Below are 22,485 nucleotides of genomic sequence, written 5' to 3'. Positions count from 1 at the left end.
TGTTATCTTTTTCTTTTCTTTTCTTCACATCCATGTTATAACAAAACCACATCGAACAAGTCTATGTTATTTGAGGGTCTGCTGTTCTCACTGGTGACAGGCCCTTGCCTGGGGCTGGGGATTCAGGAAGGAATATAGCGTCCCAGAGAGGTACTGTAACTAGGACACAGGATGCAGAAAGAGCACTTCACAAGACTTAACACTCCTTTGTGACAAAACTCTCAACAAACTAGGAGCAGGAGGAAACTGTCTAAACATAATAAAGAACCTATATGACATGCCCACAGCTAACGTTATACTCAATGATGTAAAACTGAAAACTCTTCCTCCAAGATCAAGAATAAGGCAAGGTGCCCACCCTCCCAACTTCTGTTCAACATAGTGATGGGGGTCCTAGCCAGAGCAATTAGGCAAGATATCCAGGTGGAAAAAGGAGGAGTAAAGTTGTGTCTGTTATAGGTGACAAGATCTTCTATATAGACTCCGTTAAAAAACAACAACAACAACAAACACACAAGCTCATAAACAAATTCAGTGAAGTTGCAGTATACAAAATTGACATACAAAGAACCAGTATGTTTCTATTCACTAACAACAAACTATCTGAAAAGGAAATCAGAAAAACAATTCAATTTACAATAGCACCAAAAAGAATAAAATACTTAGGAATAAATTAACTAAGGTGGTGAAAGAATTGAACACTGAAAACTACAAACCATCAATGAAGAAAATTAAACAAGACACAAACAAATGGAAAGACACCCCTTGTTCATGGATTAGAAGATTTAATATTGTTAAAATGTCCATACTTCCAAAAGCAATCTAGAGATTCGATACAATCCCTATCAAAATCCCAATGTCATTTTTTACAGAGATAGAAAAACAATACTGAAGTTAAATATGGAACCACAAAAGACCATGTGTGAATAGACAAACCACTCTTGAAAAAGAACAACAAAACTGGAGGTATAACACTTTCTGATTTCAAAATATATTACACTAGAGGCCCGGTGCAAGAAATTTGTGCACTGGTAGTGGTGGTGCGGGGGGGGGGGGGGGGAGGCGTCCCTCAGCTCAGCCTGTGCCCTCTCACAGTCCAGGAGCCCCTCGATCGATGGCCCCAAAGAGGTAGGCCCCGCCCACCCAGCTGGGGCTCCATGATGGATTGCCCCTGCAGAGGGAGGCTCCGCCCACCCACCACAGCATTGGGTCTCCCTCTTTGGGGTGATCATGGAGCCCCCTGATTGATCACCCCGTCGGACAGTGGCCTGGGCCTCCATCTGCAGGGCAATCATTGGGTGATGGCCGGGCCCCTGACCAATCGCATTGCACCCACCTTGCCTGGCCTGGCACCAGTGGGTGTCATAGTGTGATCGTCCGAATGGCCATCCGGATGGTCGTTCAGCTGTTCGGGCATTCAGTCGATTTGCATATTATGCTTTTATTATTATAGATAACCATAGTAATAAAAACATTATGGCACTGGCCATAAAGGCCCACATATAGACCAATGGAATAGAGAGCTCACAAAGAAATCCGCACTTGCATGATCAACTGATCTTCAACCAGGGTGCCAAGAATACACACTGGGGCAAGGATAGTCTCTTCAACAAATTGTGTTGGGTAAACTGGATATCCACATAGAAAAAGAAATTTAAGTTGGCCTGGTCAGCATGGCTCAGTGGTTGAGCATCGACCTATGAACCAGGAGGTCACAGTTCAATTCCTGGTCAGGCCACATTCCCAGGTTGTGGGCTCGATCCCCAGTGTGGGATGTGCAAGAGGCAACCAGTCAATGATTCTCTCTCATCATTGAGTTTCTATCTCTCTCTCCATCTCCTTTCCTCTCTGAAATCAATAATATATATATATATATATATATATATATATATATATATATATATATATATAAAATCAACTAAAAATGGATTAAAGACTTAAACAAGAGACCTGAAACTATAAGACTTTTGAAGCTTTGGGACACTGGTCTGGACCATGACCTCATGAATATGGCGCCAAGAGCGCAGTTAACAAAAACAAACAAGTAGGATTATATCAAACTAAAAAGCTTTGGCACAGCGAAAGAAACAATCAATAGAGTGAAAAGGTAACCTATGAAATGGAAGAAAATATTTTCAAACTACATATCTGATTAAGGGTTAATCCCCAAAATATATAAGAAGCTCCTACAACTCAACAGTAAAACACACACACACACACACACACACACACACACCAAAAACCTAATAACCATATTTTTAAAAATAATCCTCACTTGTGGGTATTTTTCCCATTTATTTTTTTAGTGAGAGTGAAAGGTGGCTGGGGGAGAGAAACATCGACATAAGAGAGACACATCGACTGGTTGCCTCCTGCAAGTGCCCCAACTGGGGGCCGGCCTGGAGCCTGCAACCGAGGTACGTGCCCTTGACCAGAATTGAACCCACGACCCTTTAGTCTGAGGGCTGACATTCTAACCACTGAACCAAACCAGATAGAGCTAATAACCAGATTTTTTAAAAATGGGTTAAGAACTTGAATAGCCCTAACCAGTTTGGCTCAGTGGATAGAGCGTTGGTCTGCAGACTGAAGGGTCCCAGGTTCGATTCTGGTCAAGGGCATGTACCTTGGTTGCGGGCACATCCCCAGTAAGGGGTGTGCAAGAGGCAGCTGATTGATGTTTCTCTCTCATCAGTGTTTCTAACTCTCTATCCCTCTCCCTTCCTCTCTGTAAAAAAATCAATAAAATATATTTTTTAATAAAGAACTTGAATAAACACCTTTTCCAAGGAGACATACAAGTGACCAACAGGTATATGAAATATCATCTCACACCTGTCAGGATGGCAGTTATAAAAACCCCACATACCACAAAACCAAAAGACAGCAAGTATTAGTGAAGATGTGTAGAAATTGGAACCCTTGAACCCTATTGGTGGAAATGCAAAATGGTGCAGTCACTGTAGAAAACAGTATAGAGGTTTCTCTGAAAAATTAAATGTAGAACTACATTATAATGTAGTAGTTCTATTGGGTATTTATCCAAAATAATTGAAATTAGGATCTCAAAGAGCTAGCACTCCCATTGCTGGGGTCCAACCCCAGCAGGTCCAGGGGTCTCCAAAGGTGTGGACGGAGTCGGCAAAGAAGGAATGACACAGAGGCAGCGTTCAGGTGATCATCATAGCCGGGTTCTCTTGTCAGGGTCTCCAGCCAGGTTCTGTAGCCAGTTCTCCAGCCAAGTTCTGTCTAGGATCTCCAGCCAGGTTCTGTAGCCATGTTCTCTCGCTAGGTTCTCCAGCCAGGTTCTGTCTAGGTTCTCCAACCAAGTTCTGTAGCCAGGTTCTGTCCAGGATCTTTTGCCATGTTCTCTCGCTAGGTTCTGTCTCTAGGTTCTGTGGCCAGTTTCTGTCCAGGATCTTTTGCCATGTTCTCTCCAGCGAAGTTCTTCTGTCTCTAGGTTCTGTGGCCAGTTTCTGTCCAGGATCTTTTGCCATGTTCTCTCGCTAGGTTCTGTCTCTAGGTTCTGTGTAGGTTCTGTGTCTAGGTTCTGTCTCCTGTTGTCTTGTTACATCTGTATTTATACCAGTTGATTCCAATCTTATCAATCTCTATTCCAAAGGTTAGGGTGTTTATCTCCATTCCAGGGAGTAAAGATTATGTAGCTTAAGCATGATTGTTCGTAGTTAAAGTGATTAATTACCCGCCTGGCACTTAGTTAAGGGGTTTTATTCCCTCCCTAACTTCAGGGGAAAATCCCTACCTGGGGAAACAACCTTTCTCAGAGAGGTGACCTTGGTTAAAACACATAGTGCCAAGAAGGTGAGCAAACATATTAAGAACAGTATGCCATCAGAGAAACCAAGATGGCGGCGTAGGTTAACGTAGGAGATCGCTGCCTCGAACAACCACTTCAGAGATATAACTAAAGGACAGAACGGACATCATCCAAAACCACAGGAAGGCTGGCTGAGTGGAAATTCTACAACTAGGAGGAAAGAGAATATCATACCCAGACTCAGAGGAGGCGCAGTGCTGAAGTGAAATACTCAGGTGCGGAGTGCGCGCGCGGAGCGGGCTGGTGGCAGAGGGCGCGGTTGTTGTTTTCAATTGGGAGGGAGTTTCAGACTCTGAGCTCCAGATCCGGGCGAGTCTCTGGGGAGCAAGACTCAAACGGGAGAAGCGGGACTGTCTGGCTTCGGTCGGAACTTGAAGGCAGCTTTCTCTCCGAGGTTTGCAGCCATTGCTGGGACTCTGAGAGGCAGAGCCCCTGGGGAAGGAACTGAGAGCAGCCATAACTGCTCGCTCCGGCCCGCCCTGTAGATCCCCTGGGACCCGCCCCGCCCAAGCCCTGCGCAGAACCATTTGCCGGATAGCCTCAGGCAAAGGCTAGATTAGCACCGCCTTAGAGATCCAGCACAGAAGCCCTCCCACTGCAGACCCAGCGGACTCTCATAGCCAGTTAGCCTGGGGGTCAACTCACCCCCGGTATTGCCGACATCAATCAAGGCTTAAAGGCAACAAGACTGCACACAAAGACCACTAGAGGGTGTACCAAGAAAGCATAAAAAATGCGGAGACAAAGAAACAGGACAAAACTGTCAATGGAGGATATTGAGTTCAGAACCACACTTTTAAGGTCTCTTAAGAACTGTCTAGAAGCTGCCGATAAACTTAGTAAGGCCCTCGAAAAGACTGGTGAGACCGCCGATAAATGTTGTGAGATCCTCAAGAAATCTAATGAGACCCTCGATGTTATATTGGGGAACCAACTAGAAATTAAGCATACACGAACTGAAATAACGAATATTATACAGACTCCCGACAGCAGACCAGAGGAGCCCAAGAATCAAGTCAATGATTTGAAATGCGAGGAAGCAAAAAACACCCAATGGGAAAAGCAAAATGAAAAAAGAATCCAAAAATGCGAGGATAGTGTAAGGAGCCTCTGGGACAGCTTCAAGCGTACCAACATCAGAATTATAGGGGTGCCAGAAGATGAGAGAGACCAAGATATTAAAAACCTATTTGAAGAAATAATGACAGAAAACTTCCCCCACCTGGTGAAAGAAATGGACTTACAGGTCCAAGAAGCGCGGAGAACCCCAAACAAAAGGAATCCAAAGAGGACCACACCAAGACACATCATAATTAAAATGCCAAGAGCAAAAGACAAAGAGAAAATCTTAAAAGCAGCAAGAGAAAGAAACCCAGCTACCTACAAGGGAATACCCATACGACTGTCAGCTGATTTCTCAACAGAAACTTTGCAGGCCAGAAGGGAATGGCAAGAAATATTCAAAGTGATGAATACCAAGAACCTACAACCACGATTACTTTATCCAGCAAAGCTATCATTCAGAATAGAAGGTCAGATAAAGAGCTTCACAGATAAGGAAAAGCTAAAGGAGTTCATCACCACCAAACCCGGATTATATGAAATGCTGAAAGGTATCCTTTAAGAAGAGGAAGAGGAAGAAAAAGGTAAAGATACAAATTATGAACAACAAATATGCATCTATCAAAAAGTGAATCTAAGAATCAAGTGAATAAATAATCTGATGAACAGAATGAACTGGTGATTATAATAGAATCAGGAACATAGAAAGGGAATGGACTGACTATTCTTGAGGGGGAAAGGGGTGTGGTAGATTCGGGAAGAGACTGGACAAAAATCGTGCACCTATGGATGAGGACAGTGGGTGGGGAGTGAGGGCGGAGGGTGGGGCGGGAACTGAGAGGAGGGGAGTTATGGGGGGGGAAAAAGAGGAACAAATGTAATAATCTGAACAATAAAGATTAAAAAATAAAAAAATAATAAAAAAAAAAGAACAGTATGCCATATATGCCAGGTCCCTTGAAACAGCAAGGATGGACCGGCTCCCGGCATCCCATTTTCACTTTAGTGCTGTTCAAGATAGCTAAGATGTGAAAGCAATCTAAACATCCATTGCAGATGAAATGATCAAGAAAGTGTGGCCTATACATATAATGGAATACTATTCAGCCTTTAAAAAGAAGGAAATTCTGCAATATGCAATAACATGGATGAAACTTGAGGACATTATGCTAAATAAAATAAACCAATCAAGAAAATACTGTATGACCCACTTATATAAGGTATCTAGAACAGTCAAATTCATAGAATCAAAAAGTGGAATGTGCCCTAGCCAGTTTGGCTCAGTGGATAGAGCACCGGCCTGAGGACTGTAGGCTCCCAGGTTCGATTCCAGCCAAGGACGCGTACCTGGGTTGTGGGCTCGATCCCCAGTAGGGGGTGTGCGGGAGGCAGCCGATCAATGATTCTCATCATTGATGTTTCTATCTCTATCCCTCTCCCTTCCTCTCTAAAATCAATAAAAATATATATATTTTTTAAAAAGTGGAATGGGCGTTGCCAGGAAGAAAAGTGGAATGGGGAGAAAACAGGAAGTTACTAATCAATGGGCATAAAGCCAAGCACAATGAATAAGCTCTTGAAATCTGCTGTACAACATTGTATGTATAGTCAACAATAATATACTGTACATTTAAAGAGTTGGCCCTAGCTGGTTTGGCTCAGTGGAAAGAGCATCAGCCTGCAGACTGAAGGGTCCCAGGTTCGATTCCAGTCAAGGGCACATGCCCGGGTTGTGGGCTCGGTCCCCAGCAGGGGGTGTGCAGGAGGCAGCCAATGAATGGTTCTCTCTCATCATTGATGTTTCTTTCTCTCCCTCTCCCTTCCTCTCTGAAATCAATAAAAATATATTTTAAAAAAGACTTGTCAAGCGGGTAGATCTCATGTTAAGTGTTCTTTCCACAATAAAAAAAGAAATAAAAAGGATTATAAAGAGAATACAGTGAACAATCTTATGCCAACCTAAATGAGATAGACAAATTTCTAGACACAAATTACCTAATCGAATCAAGAAGAAATAGAAAGTCTGAACAGACCCATAACAAGTAAAGACATTGAACTAGTAATCAAAACCCTCCTAACAAAGAGAAGTCCAGGCCAGATGGCTTCACGGTGAATTTTACCAAACATTTTAAAATGAATTGATACCAATCCTCTCAAACTCTTCCAAAAAGAGAAAAGGAGAGAAGCTTTCTAACCCATTTTGTCAGGCCAGCATTACCCTGATACCAGAGCCAGACAAAGATGCCACAAGAAGGAAAACCACAAACCAGTATCAGTGACAAATATAGATGCAAAAGTCCTAAAAAAAATACTAAAAAACCGAATCCTAAAATATGAAAGGTTTATACACCGTGATCAAATGGCATTTTTCCCCAGGAATGCAAGGGTGGCTCAACATGTGAAATCAATGTAATAGATCACATTAATAGAACAAAGAAAAAACCCATATAATCATCTCAGTTGATGTAGAAAAAGCATTTGACAAAATTCAACACCCTTTCATGATGAAAACATGCAGAAAACCAGGAATAGAAAGCAACGTCTTCAAATGATAAAGGACATTTATGAAACACCCTCAACTAACATCATACCTAATGGTGAAAGACCAAAAGCTTTCCCCTAAGATCAGGAACAAGACAGGATGCTTGCACATGGTCACCACTGCTATTCAACATTTACTGAAAGTTCTAGCCAGAGCAATTAATTAGTCAAGAAAAAAAAAAGACATCCAAATTAGATAAGAAATTAAAATATCTGTTAGCGAATGCCATAATTTTGTATGAAGAAAATGCGATAAACCATAAAAGTTTTTATTGTAGTTAATAAATGAATTCAGCAGAGTTGCAAGATATATGATTAACACACAAAAATGAGTAATGTTTCTACACACCAGCAATGAAAAGTACAAAAAAGAAATTAAGAAAACAATTCCATTTACAATAGCAGCCAAAAGAACAAAACACTCAGGAATTAATGTAAGTCGGTGAAAAGACCTGCACAGAAAACATTGCTGAAAGAAATCAAGGAGCTCTGGGAATAAACACCTGGACCCCCCTCACACTCTTCCATCCCGCCAACCTCTTACCAGTGCCTGTACGTGTAGAACCGGCAGCCAATGAGCCAAAGGACACACAGATCAGCCTCACAGAGCACTGAGCGGGATGGGGAAAGATGGAGAATGAATCTGGAGAACAAATGGAAGATATCTAGCATATCTCATAATTTCAATATCTGATGTCTTTGTGGGTGCTTTTCTGTTGCATGTTGTTTCCATCAGCTTTTACTCAGGGTGCCTTCTTTCCTTGTGTTTTATTTTATTTTTTGTTTTATTTTTATTGTAAGCATATAGCCCTTGGAATCTTATCCATGGGAATATTTTGAGGGCTGGATTGAAGTTGCATTTCTCCACAAACATTTGTAAATGCTTCTTCTGAGAGCCCTGTGACTCTAGCCGACACCTGTGGACTGAAGGATCCCAAGTTTGATTCCGGTCAAGGGCACATGCCTGGGTTGTGGGCTTGATCCCCAGTGTGGGGCGTGCAGGAAGCAGCCGGTCACTGGGGCATGCCAGCCAGGCTATAGCAAATTTTTGACTCAAGGTGTTTCAGACTAACCAGTTTGCATGAGCTCAGGCCTTAGACCTCCATGAGGGCTATGGTGGTTCTATGTCCTCCAAAGAGCCTTTCTCTGCTCCCTGCAGGCAATCTTACTTGCAGTGCCCTGGCAGGTGGGTTATTTCTGGTTTGGTCTTACCTTGAGGATATAGAACTGCAGGGTGTGTAGCAGACACATCTGATGATCCTTGTCATATCCCTTCTGTCTATCTCTGGTCTTCACCTCAGGTGTGATGGACGGTTCTGCTTTAATTTCAGCCATAGTTCTGGTGCGTGGTTCCTAGCAAGCTCACGTGAGCTTGTGCTGACTGCATCCGTTTCAGTTGCACACATCCATCTTTCTGCTCTTGCTCCAGGACCTTTGTCAAAGCCAGGGCAGCCCGTAAGTGAGGAGGCAGTTGACACCCATGAAGACAACCCTCAACTCACAGGAGAGGAAGCTGGTGGACAGATGTTCCAGGCTTTTGTCTTTTGGGTGGACCATTCTGGCAGGTCTCTGTCTGCTTCTCAGGATGCCCCTGCAGAGTCTGTAGGGGAACCTGACATCTTCATTCTTACATGGCTGCCCTGCTTTCCTTTCTAATCCTTCCCAATCACACACTCCTTATTTCTGCAATTGCCTCCCAAATAAACTACCTGCATCCACGTTCCCATTCTAGGTTTTGCTTTTTAGGGAACCTGAATGAAGACATGATCCCCACTTTATACTTTTGCCAAAACAAGATTCTTTTCTTCTTTTTCTTACCATTTCTTCTTTTTTCCCCCCCAGTACCAGCTTATACGGTGTCTGAAGTGGAGTGAAGATGACAGTCCTAGCATTTTCCAAATCTCACATCCATCCTATAGCATCTTTAATAGATCAATTTTACTCATGGTGCTGTTATTACCTCACTGTAAAGAAGATCCAGTCAATCTTTTGCAGCCATTATTTTGTTATAGAAAGTTAGAACTGGAAAGTTCATATACCCAATCTCAGCTTCCTCTTAGAAGCCTAAACTGTAGATGAGACAAAACAGTAAGTCAAGAGACAGGTCAGGTGGAAAAGTGCTGGAATTTTACAATCACAGCCATCTGATCCCCAAACAGTCACTATGAGGGCAGTTACAAGAGGGCAGAGCCTCCTGCTATCACCAGAGGGCAGCAGAGGCCAGGGAACAGGTGGAGAAGCAAAGACCCAATAATGTAAAATTGCCAGAGATCAGAGGCAAGACTAATATTTATTGGCGCCTGTTACAAGTTGGGCACGGTGCTGGCACAATAAGAAATCGTACAAAGTTCAAAGGCAGAGATCGGAGGCCAGAGCCAATGGAGAAGCGGAACAAAGTCCAGTTAAGAGGGCAGTTCTTCAGGTCAGCCAGGAAACGCTCAAAGACAGCAAGCATGTCTGGAAGTACAATGCCAGAAAGAAATGTGTGCAATGGCGATGGGCCTGTCCTCTGCCAGGGCAGCTGGTAGTTGCTGGGGAACCAGGTAAGGTAAATTGCTGAGGATCATTGAGAGTCACTTTACACCGATCAGAATTTAAATGGCCTTTGCCTTAGGGAGCATTCAACTTTCTTGATGGTTTTTGTGTCTTCTCCCACCACAGAAATAAACATAATCCTGTGCCCTAAGTTTCAGGCTTTCCCATCATGCTAGATGCGTTGGCATTTTGATAATATCCCATGCTTGCTTTAGCATCTAATCTTTGATTCTTATGTCTCTTGCACTTGCTGATAAAAATTCTCTAACTCTACCAGATGGTCACAGAGTATGGACCGCACTATGGTTGCCAACTGGCTTGAGATGAAGGGCTCTGTGGCACTTCCTATAGTCGTCTCTCCTGTAAGGTGGAGTTCACTCTCTTCCACAGGCCTGTGGAACCCCCTGGAGCGTTACTGTGGGCTCAACAGGACGCTCTGGGGGAATCCATCCAAGGGTGCACTGAGTGGACCTTCATTTAGGTTGGCTTAGTTGTGTGTGTGTGTGTGTGTGTGTGTGTGTGTGTGAGGTTTCATACTATTCCCCCCTCCCAAATCTTCTGATTGCCATGTTACAAGCTCACTTAGATTTTTGCCATTTGTTACTAGTTTCTTTTCAATAAGTTTTTTTCCCCAATTACATTTTTGCTCAACGTAGACTCTTCTCTGGTGGAGTTGCATATTTACAACTCACGGATCTCTTCCTTTGCTCCTCCCTTTTCCTCCTTCCTTCCCCCTGGGTGTGATGCTCCACAGTCAGGTTTCCAGTGCCTGGAAATGGGGGTTGTGACTTCTGCTCCTTGAGCAGCCTGGTTCCAGGCATAGATTCCAGGAGCTTGAGTGATGGCTGGCTCAGACCGGTGGCCTTTATCTCCAGGCTGGGAGTTGCAGGGACAAAGCCACCATGTGGCTGTCGGAGCAGGGAGAGGCAGCGAGGCTGGGGGTTCCCTCCATGTTGCCAGAACCTCGCCAACATCAGTTCACATCTGCCTCTGCCTCTGCCTCTGCTCCCACTTCTGCTTCCGCATCCTGGGGGAGGAAAATCCAGAGCCCACCTCCACCGGGCCCGCTGAACCAGACTCTGAGTGTGGCAACCTTGTATCTGTAGGCTAACAGATTCCACAGGTGGCTCTGATGTGCCGGGTGGGAAGACATCCTGAGAATCTGTTTCACCTAGACCGAGCCGGCCTGATGTTCTAGCTCCCACCGTGGGCGCTGGTTGCTAGAGTTTTCCTCCTTTGTTGTAGGAAAGCCAACCGAATCTCAGTTGGGGTCTGATAAGTTCCAGAGGGACGTCTCCCCAGTGCTGTGCCAAGGCGGTTGATGGGGGTGACACCCCCCCCCCCACGCCCCAAAAGCCCACCCCATGGGCAGGCAGTAAGGGGGAAGGCTGTCTGCAGATCATTTTAAAACAGGAATAAAACCAAGTCAGAAAATAAGAGTTGCTCAGCTTTTTATTATCACCATGGTCAGCAAGTCTACACAACCTGGTCAAGGGTAAACACCCCTCCTTGCTGGACGGACCGTACCCACCCCCCACCTTCCGTGATGGAGTCTGGCGAATGAACACCAAGTAGCAGCAACCGCTCATTTCTTTTTAAATGTCTTTATTTTTCAAAATATACAATTTATTTACACCTTTATTTCACAACTGTAGTTTGTATATTTATTCCAAAATCTTTAAATAACTCCGCAGTAAACAGTACAAATCACAGGAGCGGTCAAACTGCTTCTCTTTAGCCTTTATGCTCATCGAGTTTTTTAAACGTTTCAAGTAGTAATGGTTTGTGGGTAAGAAGGGAACAAAAATAGGACCAAAGGTTTACATAAGCTCAACACATAGAATTAGAAAGGGCGATCTGAGCAGCTACTTGAGCATTTATATAGTTTATAAATAAGACCCTCTCATGAGCAGTGAGGGTTTTGGTTATGAGGAAAAAGGGGCTGGAACCTCATCTGCTGGCTAGGGAAGCCAATGGGGAGGGAGATAAGGCACCGAATAAAGGCTCCTTCTTGGCCTAAGGAGGCACTGGCTGGAAGGGTCCTGAGTGGGGGGCAGGGGCCCACCTGTGCCAGATGGAGGTCAAGAATGGCTGGGAATGGGGTGGGGCTCCCCCGCATAGAGAGGCCTCTTTAGCTGACCTTGGAGCAAAGCTTTGTGATTCTGGAGGCAGGGAGATGGCTAGAGCAGCTGGTGGTTCCTAAAGAAAGGGGCCCAGGCTCCCGCCAGCCTTGAGCCCAATGCCAGCTAGCCTCGGCCCGTCTGCACAGGCAGGTGAGGGCCGGGCCTGTGTCTCGGCCTGAGGCACCTGGCGGTACAGCTGGCATCTGTGATTGGCAGTGGACGGAGGCACTGCCCTGGGGTCCGGGATGGCCTGTGGGAGGCATCATGCTGTCTCTTCCTGTGAGAGCCCTTCGTCCACCTCAGTGTTCTCCACTCATCGGGAGAAAGCCAGAGCCATCAAACCGCCCCCGGGGAGGGAAGGTGGGGAGACTAGGGCAGAGGCCCTGCAGACCCCACTCTTTGCTGTGGGGGTGGCTCCCAGGAAGCCCGAGGTGCTAAGACACAGGTGGATCACAGACCTGCCCGGAAGTCACAGGGGTCCGTTGCCGTCATTCCCCTTGGCCAGGTCCTCAAGCAGTCCTGTGGGCCGATTCTGGGCAGAGGTGCCGGTGGGAAGGCTGGGATGCTGCAGGAAAGAGCTAGTCCCTGAGGACCATGTGGCCACCAAGTGGACGTGACCCTCCCGTGGTGGGTCGGGAGGGAAGCCTCAGTCTTTAGGGTCTCCCCAGCACCCTTCACCAAGCCCAAGAGCCGGACAAAGCCCATCCTGCCTGGCCAGGCAAACCTTCTTGCAGGGTCTGGATGGGGCGGGGGTGGGACAGGGGCCACAGTGGGGCAGGGAATTGTCACTGGATCTTCAGGTGGGGTTCTTCCGGCATAAGAGTGTGGAAAATGTAATCCCAAAATTTAGTGCTGATGCCAAATCCTAGAGAGGGAGACGAATAGGGAGAAGGTGAGGCACTGTCCAAGGAGGGGCAGAAATCTGCTTGGAAAGGGAGCCGGGGAAGATTTTCACATCTGTCCCCGCTGGCCTTCCCAACTCTCAGGGCCATCCTGGCAGAAGTCAGAGCAGGGTACCAGTTTCCCAAGGATGCCTGTAGTCTAAACCCAAATCCTTTATCTCCAGGACTTCCTGGGAGAGCCTGGCCCCTGCCTGCCTCGGCCGCCTCCTTCTCTGTGAAGATGCCAGGTCTGTTCCTGCTTCAGGGCTTTGCACCTGTCACCCTGAGATGCTCTTTCCCCAGATGTTGGGTGCTGGCTCCTTTTGATTTAGGTCTCAGCTCTAACGACATCTCCGCAGTGACGTCTGCCTGGACCACGTGACCTAGTGCTCTGCCAGCCAACACGGTGGCCGCTAGCCCACGTGACTGCTCAGCACTGGAAATGTGGCTAGAGCTACAAAGGGACTAGATTTTCAATTTCACTTAATTTTAATTAACTTACATTTCAATTTAAAAATGTATACTTGCCCTAGCCGGTTTGGTTCAGTGGATAGAGCATTGGCCTGCGGACTAAAGGGTCCCGGGTTTAATTCTGGTCAAGGGCACATGCCTGGGTTGCAGGCTCGATCCCCAGTAGAGGGCGTGCGGGAGGCAGCCGATCAATGATTCTCTCTCATCATTGATGTTTTTCTCTCTCCCTCTCCTTCCTCTCTGAAATCAATAACAATGTATTTAAAAAACAAAAACAAAAACAAAAATGTATACTCAGTTCAATTACTGGAAATCTTTCAAGCATATCAGAGCAATTCAGGTATGTGAATCTATTTTTTTAAATTTTTATTGTAGCCCTGACCAGTTTGGCTCAGTGGCTAGAGTGTCAGCCTATGGACTGAAGAGTCCCAGGTTCGATTCCGGTCAAGGGCATGTACCTTGGTTGTGGGCACATCCCCAGTAGGGGGTGTGCAGGAGGCAGCTGATGGATATTTCTCTCTAATGGATGTTTCTTTTTTTTTTTTTTTAATATATTTTATTGATTTTTTTACAGAGAGGAAGGGAGAGAGAGAGTTAGAAACATCAATGAGAGAGAAACATCGATCAGCCGCCTCCTGCACACCCCCAACTGGGGATGTGCCTGCAACCAAGGTACATGCCCTTGACCGGAATCGAACCTGGGACCCGTGGGTCCGCAGGCTGACGCTCTATCCACTGAGCCAAACCGGTTAGGGCTCTAATGGATGTTTCTAACTCTCTATCCCTCTCCCTTCCTCTCTGTAAAAAATCAATAAAATATATATTTTAAAATCTTTACTGTAAATTTTATAAACTTTAAACACAGATTAAATATTTCCAATGAAAATTTAGCACCTGAATTGAGATGTGCTGTAAGTGCACGATACACCCTGGACATAGAAGACTTAACATAAGAAAAAAAGAAAAGTAAAATATCTCATTAACAATATTTTACATTGAGTATATGTTGACATGATAATGTTGTGGTTGTATTTGGCTTCATAAAATATGCTATTAAAATTAATTTCACCCATGTATTTTTACTGGCTCATGTGGCCACTAGAAATTTAAAAATCACATCTGTGACTTGCATATTTTATTAGACAGAGCTGGGCCCCTGCCCTGACTTATATGGTTCCTCTAACATCATCTTGCTTTACTTTCTTTGTGGCACTTATCGTGGTCTGAAGTGCTCTTTTACTATTGAGTGATTTCCTTGTTTGTCTCTGCTCTGCCCCCCACACCAGAGAGCAGGATGGGAGCCCCAGGCTTGCCTTGCTGTCTGTGGATCCCCAGAACCCAGAACAGTGCCTGGCCCCGGTAGAGGCTTAGTGGTAGCTGTCAAATAAGCAAGTGATGAAGCGAGTGAGACTGGGAGGTGTTGGCTGAGCCTTACCTGACTTCTGATGTGCAAAGTGATGCTTGACGTGATGGGCCTTCATGCTGTACAGGTAGGAGCCCTTGTGCGGCGAGCCGAAGTGCAAGTAGTAATGGGTCATGTCGTAGAGGACGTAGCCCAGAAGGCCGCCCGCAAACACAGTGCCCCCCACCGCCTCGGGCAGGAGGAGCTGCAAGGCTGTGTAGAAGAAGGCAATCACCAGCGAAGCTGGCGCAGGGGGGAAGACCAGGCGGGACTCATCGAAGGGTGCCTGTGGATGGAGGGCTCAGTGTCAGAATGCAGCTGGGGGCCGGCCTGTAGCCACAACAGAGACTTCCCCACGGGGCATGGGGCGGAGCAGGCCCCCCCCCCCCCCCCCCCGCTGTCCCAGGGCGGGGCAGTGATTATCATGGGTCGACTTGGCACTCTCAGTGGCTTTGGGGAAGGCAGGCCACTATGCCAGGGAGTCCTAGAGAGACTGTCCTGTTCCCGGTTTCCAAGCCAGGCTAGGACCTGGAACACTGCGCAGGAACACGGGCGTGGATGTGATGTGGGCAGGATGTTCACGGTTTCGAGTCCCGCTTTATACTCAAGGGGCCACTTTGGCTCTGGAATTTGTTAGATGCTAGAGAGGAGCCCCACCTCCGATGACCAGTTGGGGCACTTAGACCAGGGCCTGATGCTGTCTGGGAGGCTAATGTGGATTCACATGGTGGGGTGATGCCGGAAGTGTTAGCATACTTTCTCCCCACCCTTCTTCCTAACAGAGGCTCTTCTTTGTTCCAAGGGGGTGTTGTCACATTTAACAATAAGAGAAATAGGCCTTAGGCTCTGGAGCTTTAAAAGCCAAGGGCCTGGTATAGAGGTTAGATTTGTGTGACTGCTGGTGAGGATTCTGAGAAAGACAGACCCTCTCTGGACTGGAAGAAAAGGGAAAGGGCAGGTAACAGTCATAGAGTGATATGCCGATAAGGGTCTCTCTCCCGCAGACCGGGAGCAGCAGGACCAGCAGTATGCTGGAGAGCCAGCTCTGGGAGGGAGGGAGAGAAGGAGGGAGAGAAGGAGGAAGAGATGGGCACCCGGGACAGGCTGAGAACAGCACGGGGTGGGGACAGTGGGCTGCAACTTCCTCTGGGCAGACCTGGCTTCCAGTCCCTGCCACGGGGGCCATGATATTGGCCTTGAAGAGCCCCAGTGTGGTGGGTGGTCGAGAGCACAGACTCTGGAATCCACAGAAGGAGGCACAAGATCCTGGCAGTGACAGGTGTGGCCTTGGGTGAGTTCCTAGTTTCCTAATTTCCCCAAGCCCGTTGGCTGCTCTGTGGAACGGGAAGAAGGAAGCTCCACACGGGCAGTGGTTGTTGACTCCTTTGTTCAGTGGTGTCTAGAGCAGTGCCTGGCGCAGAGTGAGCACACGGTGAACACTCGTCGAGTGAACGAACGAGTTGCTGTGAGGGTTACAGATGGCCCACGGAAGGTGCCTGCAGAGTGCCCGGTGTCGGTGATGACGGCACAGACACACACGCACACTCTGTCCATGTCCGGTCCAGGTTAGGCCCCAGTCCTTCCTCCGAGCAACAGCAAATGCCCTGCTGTCCCTTGTTCCTAGCCCGACTCCCAGAGAGATGGGCAGCTCCTGTGAATCGGGGAGAGCTGCAAGGCCCCGGGTGGGAGCTCACCTTGTGGTGCTGGCCGTGCATGATGAAGTGCAGCGTGATGAGGTAATAGCTGTTGCTGGGGGGCTTCATGTGGAACAGGAAGCGGTGGAGGAGGTACTCTGTTAGGCTCCAGAGGAGCATCCCCAGCACAAAGAGGCCCGGGAACACGGACTTAGGCATGGCTACCGAGTACTCTGCAGGGCGGCAAGAGAGAGGAAGGTCAGGGCGGATGGCCCCAGCAGGCAACAATGCCTGGCGGCTCTAGACGTCCGTCTCACCCCCACCCCCCGCCCCCATCACCTTGGGACCTGCAGGCCTCTGTCCAGCAGCTATGGGGTCAGGCCACACTGCTGGGGCTCTTGGGTCCAAATGGGAAGGAGGCCATGAGGACCTATGCTGGCCTTGGAGGGGTCCTCTCAGGGAACAATGGGGTCACTGACCAGAGATCTGAGATCTTCCTTACGGGGACTAAGAGGAGCATCTGTGGCTGGTGATGGACATGGGCCTGGTACTATGATCTGAATGTGTCTCTTCAAAATTTTTATGTTGAAAGCTAACCCCCAAAGTGATGGTATTAAGAGGTGGAGCCTTTGGAGGGTGATTAGCTCATGAGGGTGAAGCCCTCATGAATAGGATTAGTGCCCTTATAAAAGAGGGCCCACAGCCCAGCTGGAGTGGCTCAGTTGGTTGAGCATCATCCTGTGTGCTGAAAGGTATGTTGCCGGTTCAATCCCCAGTCAGGGCACATACCTGGGTTGTGAGTTCGACCTGGTCAGGGCATGTATGGGAAGCAACCAATCAATGTCTCTCTCACATCAATGTTTCTCTCTCTTTCTCTTTCTCTTCCTCTCTCTAAGCATATCCTGGTTGAGGATAAAAAGAAAAAAGAAATAAAGAGGGCCCACAGAGCTTCCTGTCGCTTTTGTCCATGTGAGGTCACAAGAAGACTATAACCTGGAAGAGGACACTTACCTGACCAGGCTGGCACCCTGATCTGAACTCCCAGCTTCTAGATCTGGGAGCAACACATTTCTGCTGTTTATAAGTCACCCAGTCTGTGACGTTTTGCTGTAACTAAGTCCAGATGGCTAAGACCCCTGAGAAGACCCCTTGCCTTGGTGGCATGGGGGAGAGGGAAGAATGATCCCAATTAAGCCAGAAGAGCTGGGCAGTCATTGATGGAAAATGTGAACCACCATGGACTGGAGAGCAAGAGGGACAGGAAAACACACAGAGAAATTTCAATGGGCACGACTTGAAATCATAGCATATGGGGAAGATGTGAAAAAAACTGAAGATGATTAGCACGGAGGTGAGAAGACTGGAGATGTACCTGTCCAGTGTGAGGTTCCCAACACCCACCCTCTCATGCCAGCCTGCAGTCCTTGAGGCTCTTATTTCCTTTCTCCATTTTGTTCATTTCTTTTTTGTTGTCGTTGATCCTCACCCCCGGATATTTTTCCCATTAACTTTTAGAGAGAGTGGAAGGAAGGGAAGGAGAGAGGAGGAGGAGGAGGAGAGAAACACACCAACTGGCCACAGACTTTTATCTTGACCTTATTTGGGCTCCCTCCCCACACAATCCTCCTGGAGGCCCCCATCCCCACCCATGCCATGTGGTTCTGGCCTACCACTCACTTAACCTGCTTCCAGGCACCGCACTTGGGCACATCCTGAACTGCAGAGCCCCTCTGCTTTTCCAAACACATTCATGCACACATCTAGGAATTTCAGCCGTGAGCTGGTGGCTCTGCTCAGCCTCCACTGCTTCTCGGCTCCCTGCACGGATGGATGCTAGCGCTCCCCTTGCCCAGCAGCTGTGTGGGGACCTGTCAGCCGCCCCTTGCCTAGCTCTGTGGCTCTTACTTTCTCTGCCTTGCCTGGCGAGCAGGGAGGTAAGGGAGGCCTGTGGACACATATCTTACACTGCCATCATGGTCATGGGCTCTACACTGGACCTTTATTAAACAGCACATCTCAGCTCTCTGCAGAGGCCTGCAGTTCTGACCAAGCCCTCAGATCACCCTCCCTGTCATGCAGAAGAGCCTCCTCCTATAGGTCAAGTCTCCGCCCACGCCCTCACCCCAGCATCATCCCTGTTGGCGCATCTGCCCCGGAGCTGGTACCGAGTGGCATCTCTAGAGGAATCCTGCAGAGGGACCTGGGCCAAGGCTCCGGCAGCCCCTTCCCCCTCCGGCCGCCAGCCCTGCCGGCTCTGCCACTGTTGCTGATTGTTAGGGAACCCTGGGTGGACAGTGGGCGATTCAGTGAGCAGGCTTTCTGAGCAACAAGCCCTGTGCTGTGCCTGAGCTATTCAGCGTGGGCAGAAAAGGGTAACCTTGGCTCTCGGGGCGTGCGTGTTAACCCTTGGTGACCGGGAGCAGCTCTGGGCTCTGGGGAACTTGCTGCATCTTGTTCATCCCCTACCACATCCTGGTCCAGGCAGGAAAACGGAGGCTCCCATCACTGTGGCCGTGGCCCCTCTCATCTACACCATTCAGGTCCTCTGCTTGCCACTCCCAGGAGCCATGGGCAGGAGAGAAGCTCAGAGTGAGGGCAGAAGGAACCTGCCTCTGGCAGAGAGGGGGCGCTCCAAGGGCTCAGCGTCAGGAACATTACACGTGATTGGGAAAGGAAAGCCCACCTGAGCTACCCCAGTACCCTTCTCCTGCCTGAACCCTCTCCTGGCCTCCATCTGAGCCTCCCGCCACCACCCTGAGGCAGGCTGTGCTAGGACATCAGACCACCAGGGCAGGCGGCATGGACCTGGAGGCCCAAGGGAGGCGGCAAGCTTGGGAGGCAAGCTGAGAGAAGTGGCCGCACCCAAACCCATGGCTGCCCTGAGAGACTCAGTCCCCTGGGCTCATTGACAGCCCTGCTCTCTGTCCCCTGATCCCTGGAGCTGGGGGACACCTGGCATCTACATCCTAGCCACATGAGCCCGAGTTGCTTGTCTGACTTCTCTGAGGCTCCATTGCCTCACCTCGAAAGGGCATGATGATAGTCCCTTTCTCATGAGGCTGTTGGGAGGGTTAACCAAGATGGTCCCTGGAAGGCACCAGGCTTGGCACGTAGAAAATGCTCATTAGAGGTCAGTGGGGCTGTGACTCCAAGTCAGGGGTTCTGTTGCCTGGACCTTTGCTCAGGAGATACTGCAGGACATTCCCAGATCTTTCTCTTCCAGGTTCTAAGCTGTGCTGTGTTCACGGGCCATTCTGAGTCTAGCTCTTAGCTGTGCCACGTGGTGAATGATTTCATTTAGTTTCTTGACAATCCCAGATCATACCTTTTCTAGTATTAGACTCAGTGATAAACCTCTTTTTTTATTGCTGTCTCCTGACAAATGATTTTATTTAGTTTTTGCTAATGCATTGCTGTTCTCCTCCTCCTCCTCTTCTTCTTCCTCTTCCTCCTCCTCCTCCTCCTCCTCCTCCTCCTCCTCCTCCATCTCTTCCTCCTCTTTTTTTCGTCTCCTTATAATCCACTCAGGATTGGGGCTGAGGGAGTCTGACAACGTTTTTCTTTGGAAGACTGTTTCTACAGAAAGGTCTCACTTCACAATGACTGTGATGTGGTTTTGGGTTCTGTCTTTGCAGAGACCTAGTGCCAAAAGGAACACCAAGGTCTCCCACCTCCAGGAGCCATGGGAGCAGATTAGGGAGGGACCAACGTTACCTGTGGTGAAGGAAGCGAAGAGTCGGACATCGCCCTGGGCGAGGGTTCGGTAGTGGGACCAACTGAGGTACAGCATCAGGGGCATCCAGATGACGGGGACGCTGTACCTGCAGGAGGGCCACCAGGGTGAGAGACAGACATGCTCAGGGGCTCGCCGGGGCCAGCTTTTCCAACACACCTTTTCACTAGAGGGGGGATGATATGGTACCAAAGCACGCGTAGACAGCATGTGGAGACCTGGGGTCAAAGGGGCACTGCTGGGGCGGGTGGGAAGGAGAAAACAGAAGGAAGGCCATGAGTCTATCTGCGTGAGTCTCTGAAATGAGTTATTGGCAGAAAAGAACTGTGTCCCTGTGGCTACAGACTCTGTGCAGCTGAATAGATGCTGACCTCTTGTGGCAAAGGAGCTAATTGCAGGCAAAATTGTTCCCATGGGCATTAGAGGCTGGAAACCCTTCGTAGGAATCTGGAATAGAACAGGGGTGGCATTCAGACTGGTTTCTGGCTGTATGTCAGTGTGCCACTCACTCAATGAACAAACCACGCATAGGAATGGATTATACCTACGGCATGTTCCACTATCCCCAAGAACCTATAGTACAGCTCTGGGCTGGGATTGGGGGAGAATGCCCCCTCCCCTATTGTATCTGCCTGATACCCTCAGGAGAGAGGGACAGCCCTCCATGGGCTCAGTGCGGGGCTCACCAGACAGTCTTGGTGAGGGCCTCGATGAAGTCTGAGTAGAAGAGGCGGATGGGCCTGGTCACCGGCTGGTGGACCCACTCATCGTACTTCTCGCCCAAGTGGCCTACCTGCCACAGCAGGGGCTTCTGCCAGTCTACCAAGTCCTGCAGGAGACAAAGTCAGCGGACACTTGATAGTCACACCTGCACACATTCATGCTCCCGTCTCCTGGTTATAGTATCACAGTCACCATCCTTTACCTCATGTGGTCGGTATAAGGTTACCTGCCCTCTCGCTTTAGTGATTCAGGACTTAACCAAGCCACTCATCTCAGCTCCCGGCCAGAGAAATGAGATCCAGGACAGGCTCATGACCTAAGCTGGCGCAATAAGCCATCAGACACTCTCTCTTCCTGCTGGAGTGGCTAAGTTGGCGGGTATGAGCCTGCCTGAGGACTCAGTTAATCCAGAAGGTGGCCAATCTGGGATCTAAAGACACCAAATCCAGGTGATGACACCTGAGCATCCAGATTCATCCATGCCTGAAGCTTGAAGGCCTGCCCAGGACACTGCAAGTACAGGAGCCAATACATTCTGTACTACCATAGGCTTTCTCCTCTACCAGAGGCATTCTTCTTGGTGTTGGCCTGGGCAATGCACATCATTTACTAGTACATTAGCACATACAAATAATTTATACATAACTAAAATGGAAATATAATGGAACATGTGCTCTAAATGTTTTACTTATAGGGATATAAGATCAACAAGTTTGGAAGCTGCAGTTCTAGGCAATGGGAAGCCCTTGAAGATTTATGATGAGTCAATGTATTGTAGATTAACCTGAACCAAAATCAGGAAACCAAAACCAGTAAAGGACAGTGAAGTTGTAGCGAGGGGCCACTTTCAAAGCCTGGCTCTGCCATTTATCAGCTGTGGGATCCTGGGCCTCTCAGAGCCCCTCAGCTCTCTTGTCCTAAAGCCGATGTGCCCACCACCCGTAAGAGAGAGAGGGCAGAATATCTTCTGTGTCTGGCACATAGTGGATGTCAACAGATCTCCAGCGCAAGGCAGTTAGGTGGCTACTGCGGGTGAGAAGGGGGTGGTGTCAGGGAAGAAAAGGAGAGGAGAAGGAGATGCACAGAGGAAGAGCCCAGAGCCCGGGAGAAAGAGGCAACCGTGATTCTGCCACCTGCCTTCCTTATCTGCGGCTGGACTCTCATCCTTGCACAGGCCCCCCCACCAAAGCTTTCAGCCCCGCTGGAGGCGAAGCTAGCCCTGCCATCACAGCCTTGGAGCGGGGACGTAGGGCTCTTGGGCAAACAGGGCAGGTCGCTGATCGGTCTCTCTGTGCCTGCAGCTAGAGGAAAAGGCCCAAAGATGGTTGTGGTTTCCTGTTATGTGAACTTGGCAGTTCCAGGGTGCTGGCTGTCTCCCTGCTTCCCAGGCTGTAAGAGGACTCTGGTCAGCCCAGAAGCATCCCATCCAGCACCCATTAAACAAGGCAGCCATCCAAACCCCACTGAGTCGCTTGACTTTACCCAGTCCCCATATCTCCTTGACTTTTTCCCCTGGGTCTAACAGGAAATGGATTTACTGGG

General features: G+C 48.4%; 1 protein-coding gene across 1 annotated transcript in view; it reads right to left on the bottom strand.

The window, feature by feature from the left end:
* Positions 1–11,564: 11,564 nt before the first annotated feature.
* The window catches only part of FA2H (fatty acid 2-hydroxylase), a 47,693-nt gene continuing 36,772 nt past the window's right edge, over positions 11,565–22,485 (bottom strand). Inside the window, exons 3-7 of the mRNA XM_059667481.1 lie at positions 20,907–21,049; positions 20,202–20,308; positions 16,548–16,720; positions 14,887–15,139; positions 11,565–12,964 (exon numbers count right to left, since the gene is read on the bottom strand). Of these exons, the coding sequence (XP_059523464.1) occupies positions 12,885–12,964; positions 14,887–15,139; positions 16,548–16,720; positions 20,202–20,308; positions 20,907–21,049 (756 nt within the window). The 3' untranslated portion in view covers positions 11,565–12,884. The remainder of the gene's footprint in view (positions 12,965–14,886; positions 15,140–16,547; positions 16,721–20,201; positions 20,309–20,906; positions 21,050–22,485) is intronic.

Source organism: Myotis daubentonii, chromosome 15 (assembly GCF_963259705.1).
Source record: "Myotis daubentonii chromosome 15, mMyoDau2.1, whole genome shotgun sequence".
In the NCBI taxonomy this organism is placed as follows: domain Eukaryota; kingdom Metazoa; phylum Chordata; class Mammalia; order Chiroptera; family Vespertilionidae; genus Myotis; species Myotis daubentonii.
The sequence above is the reverse complement of the archived record's forward strand: the minus strand, read 5'-3'. Positions and strand labels throughout refer to the sequence as shown.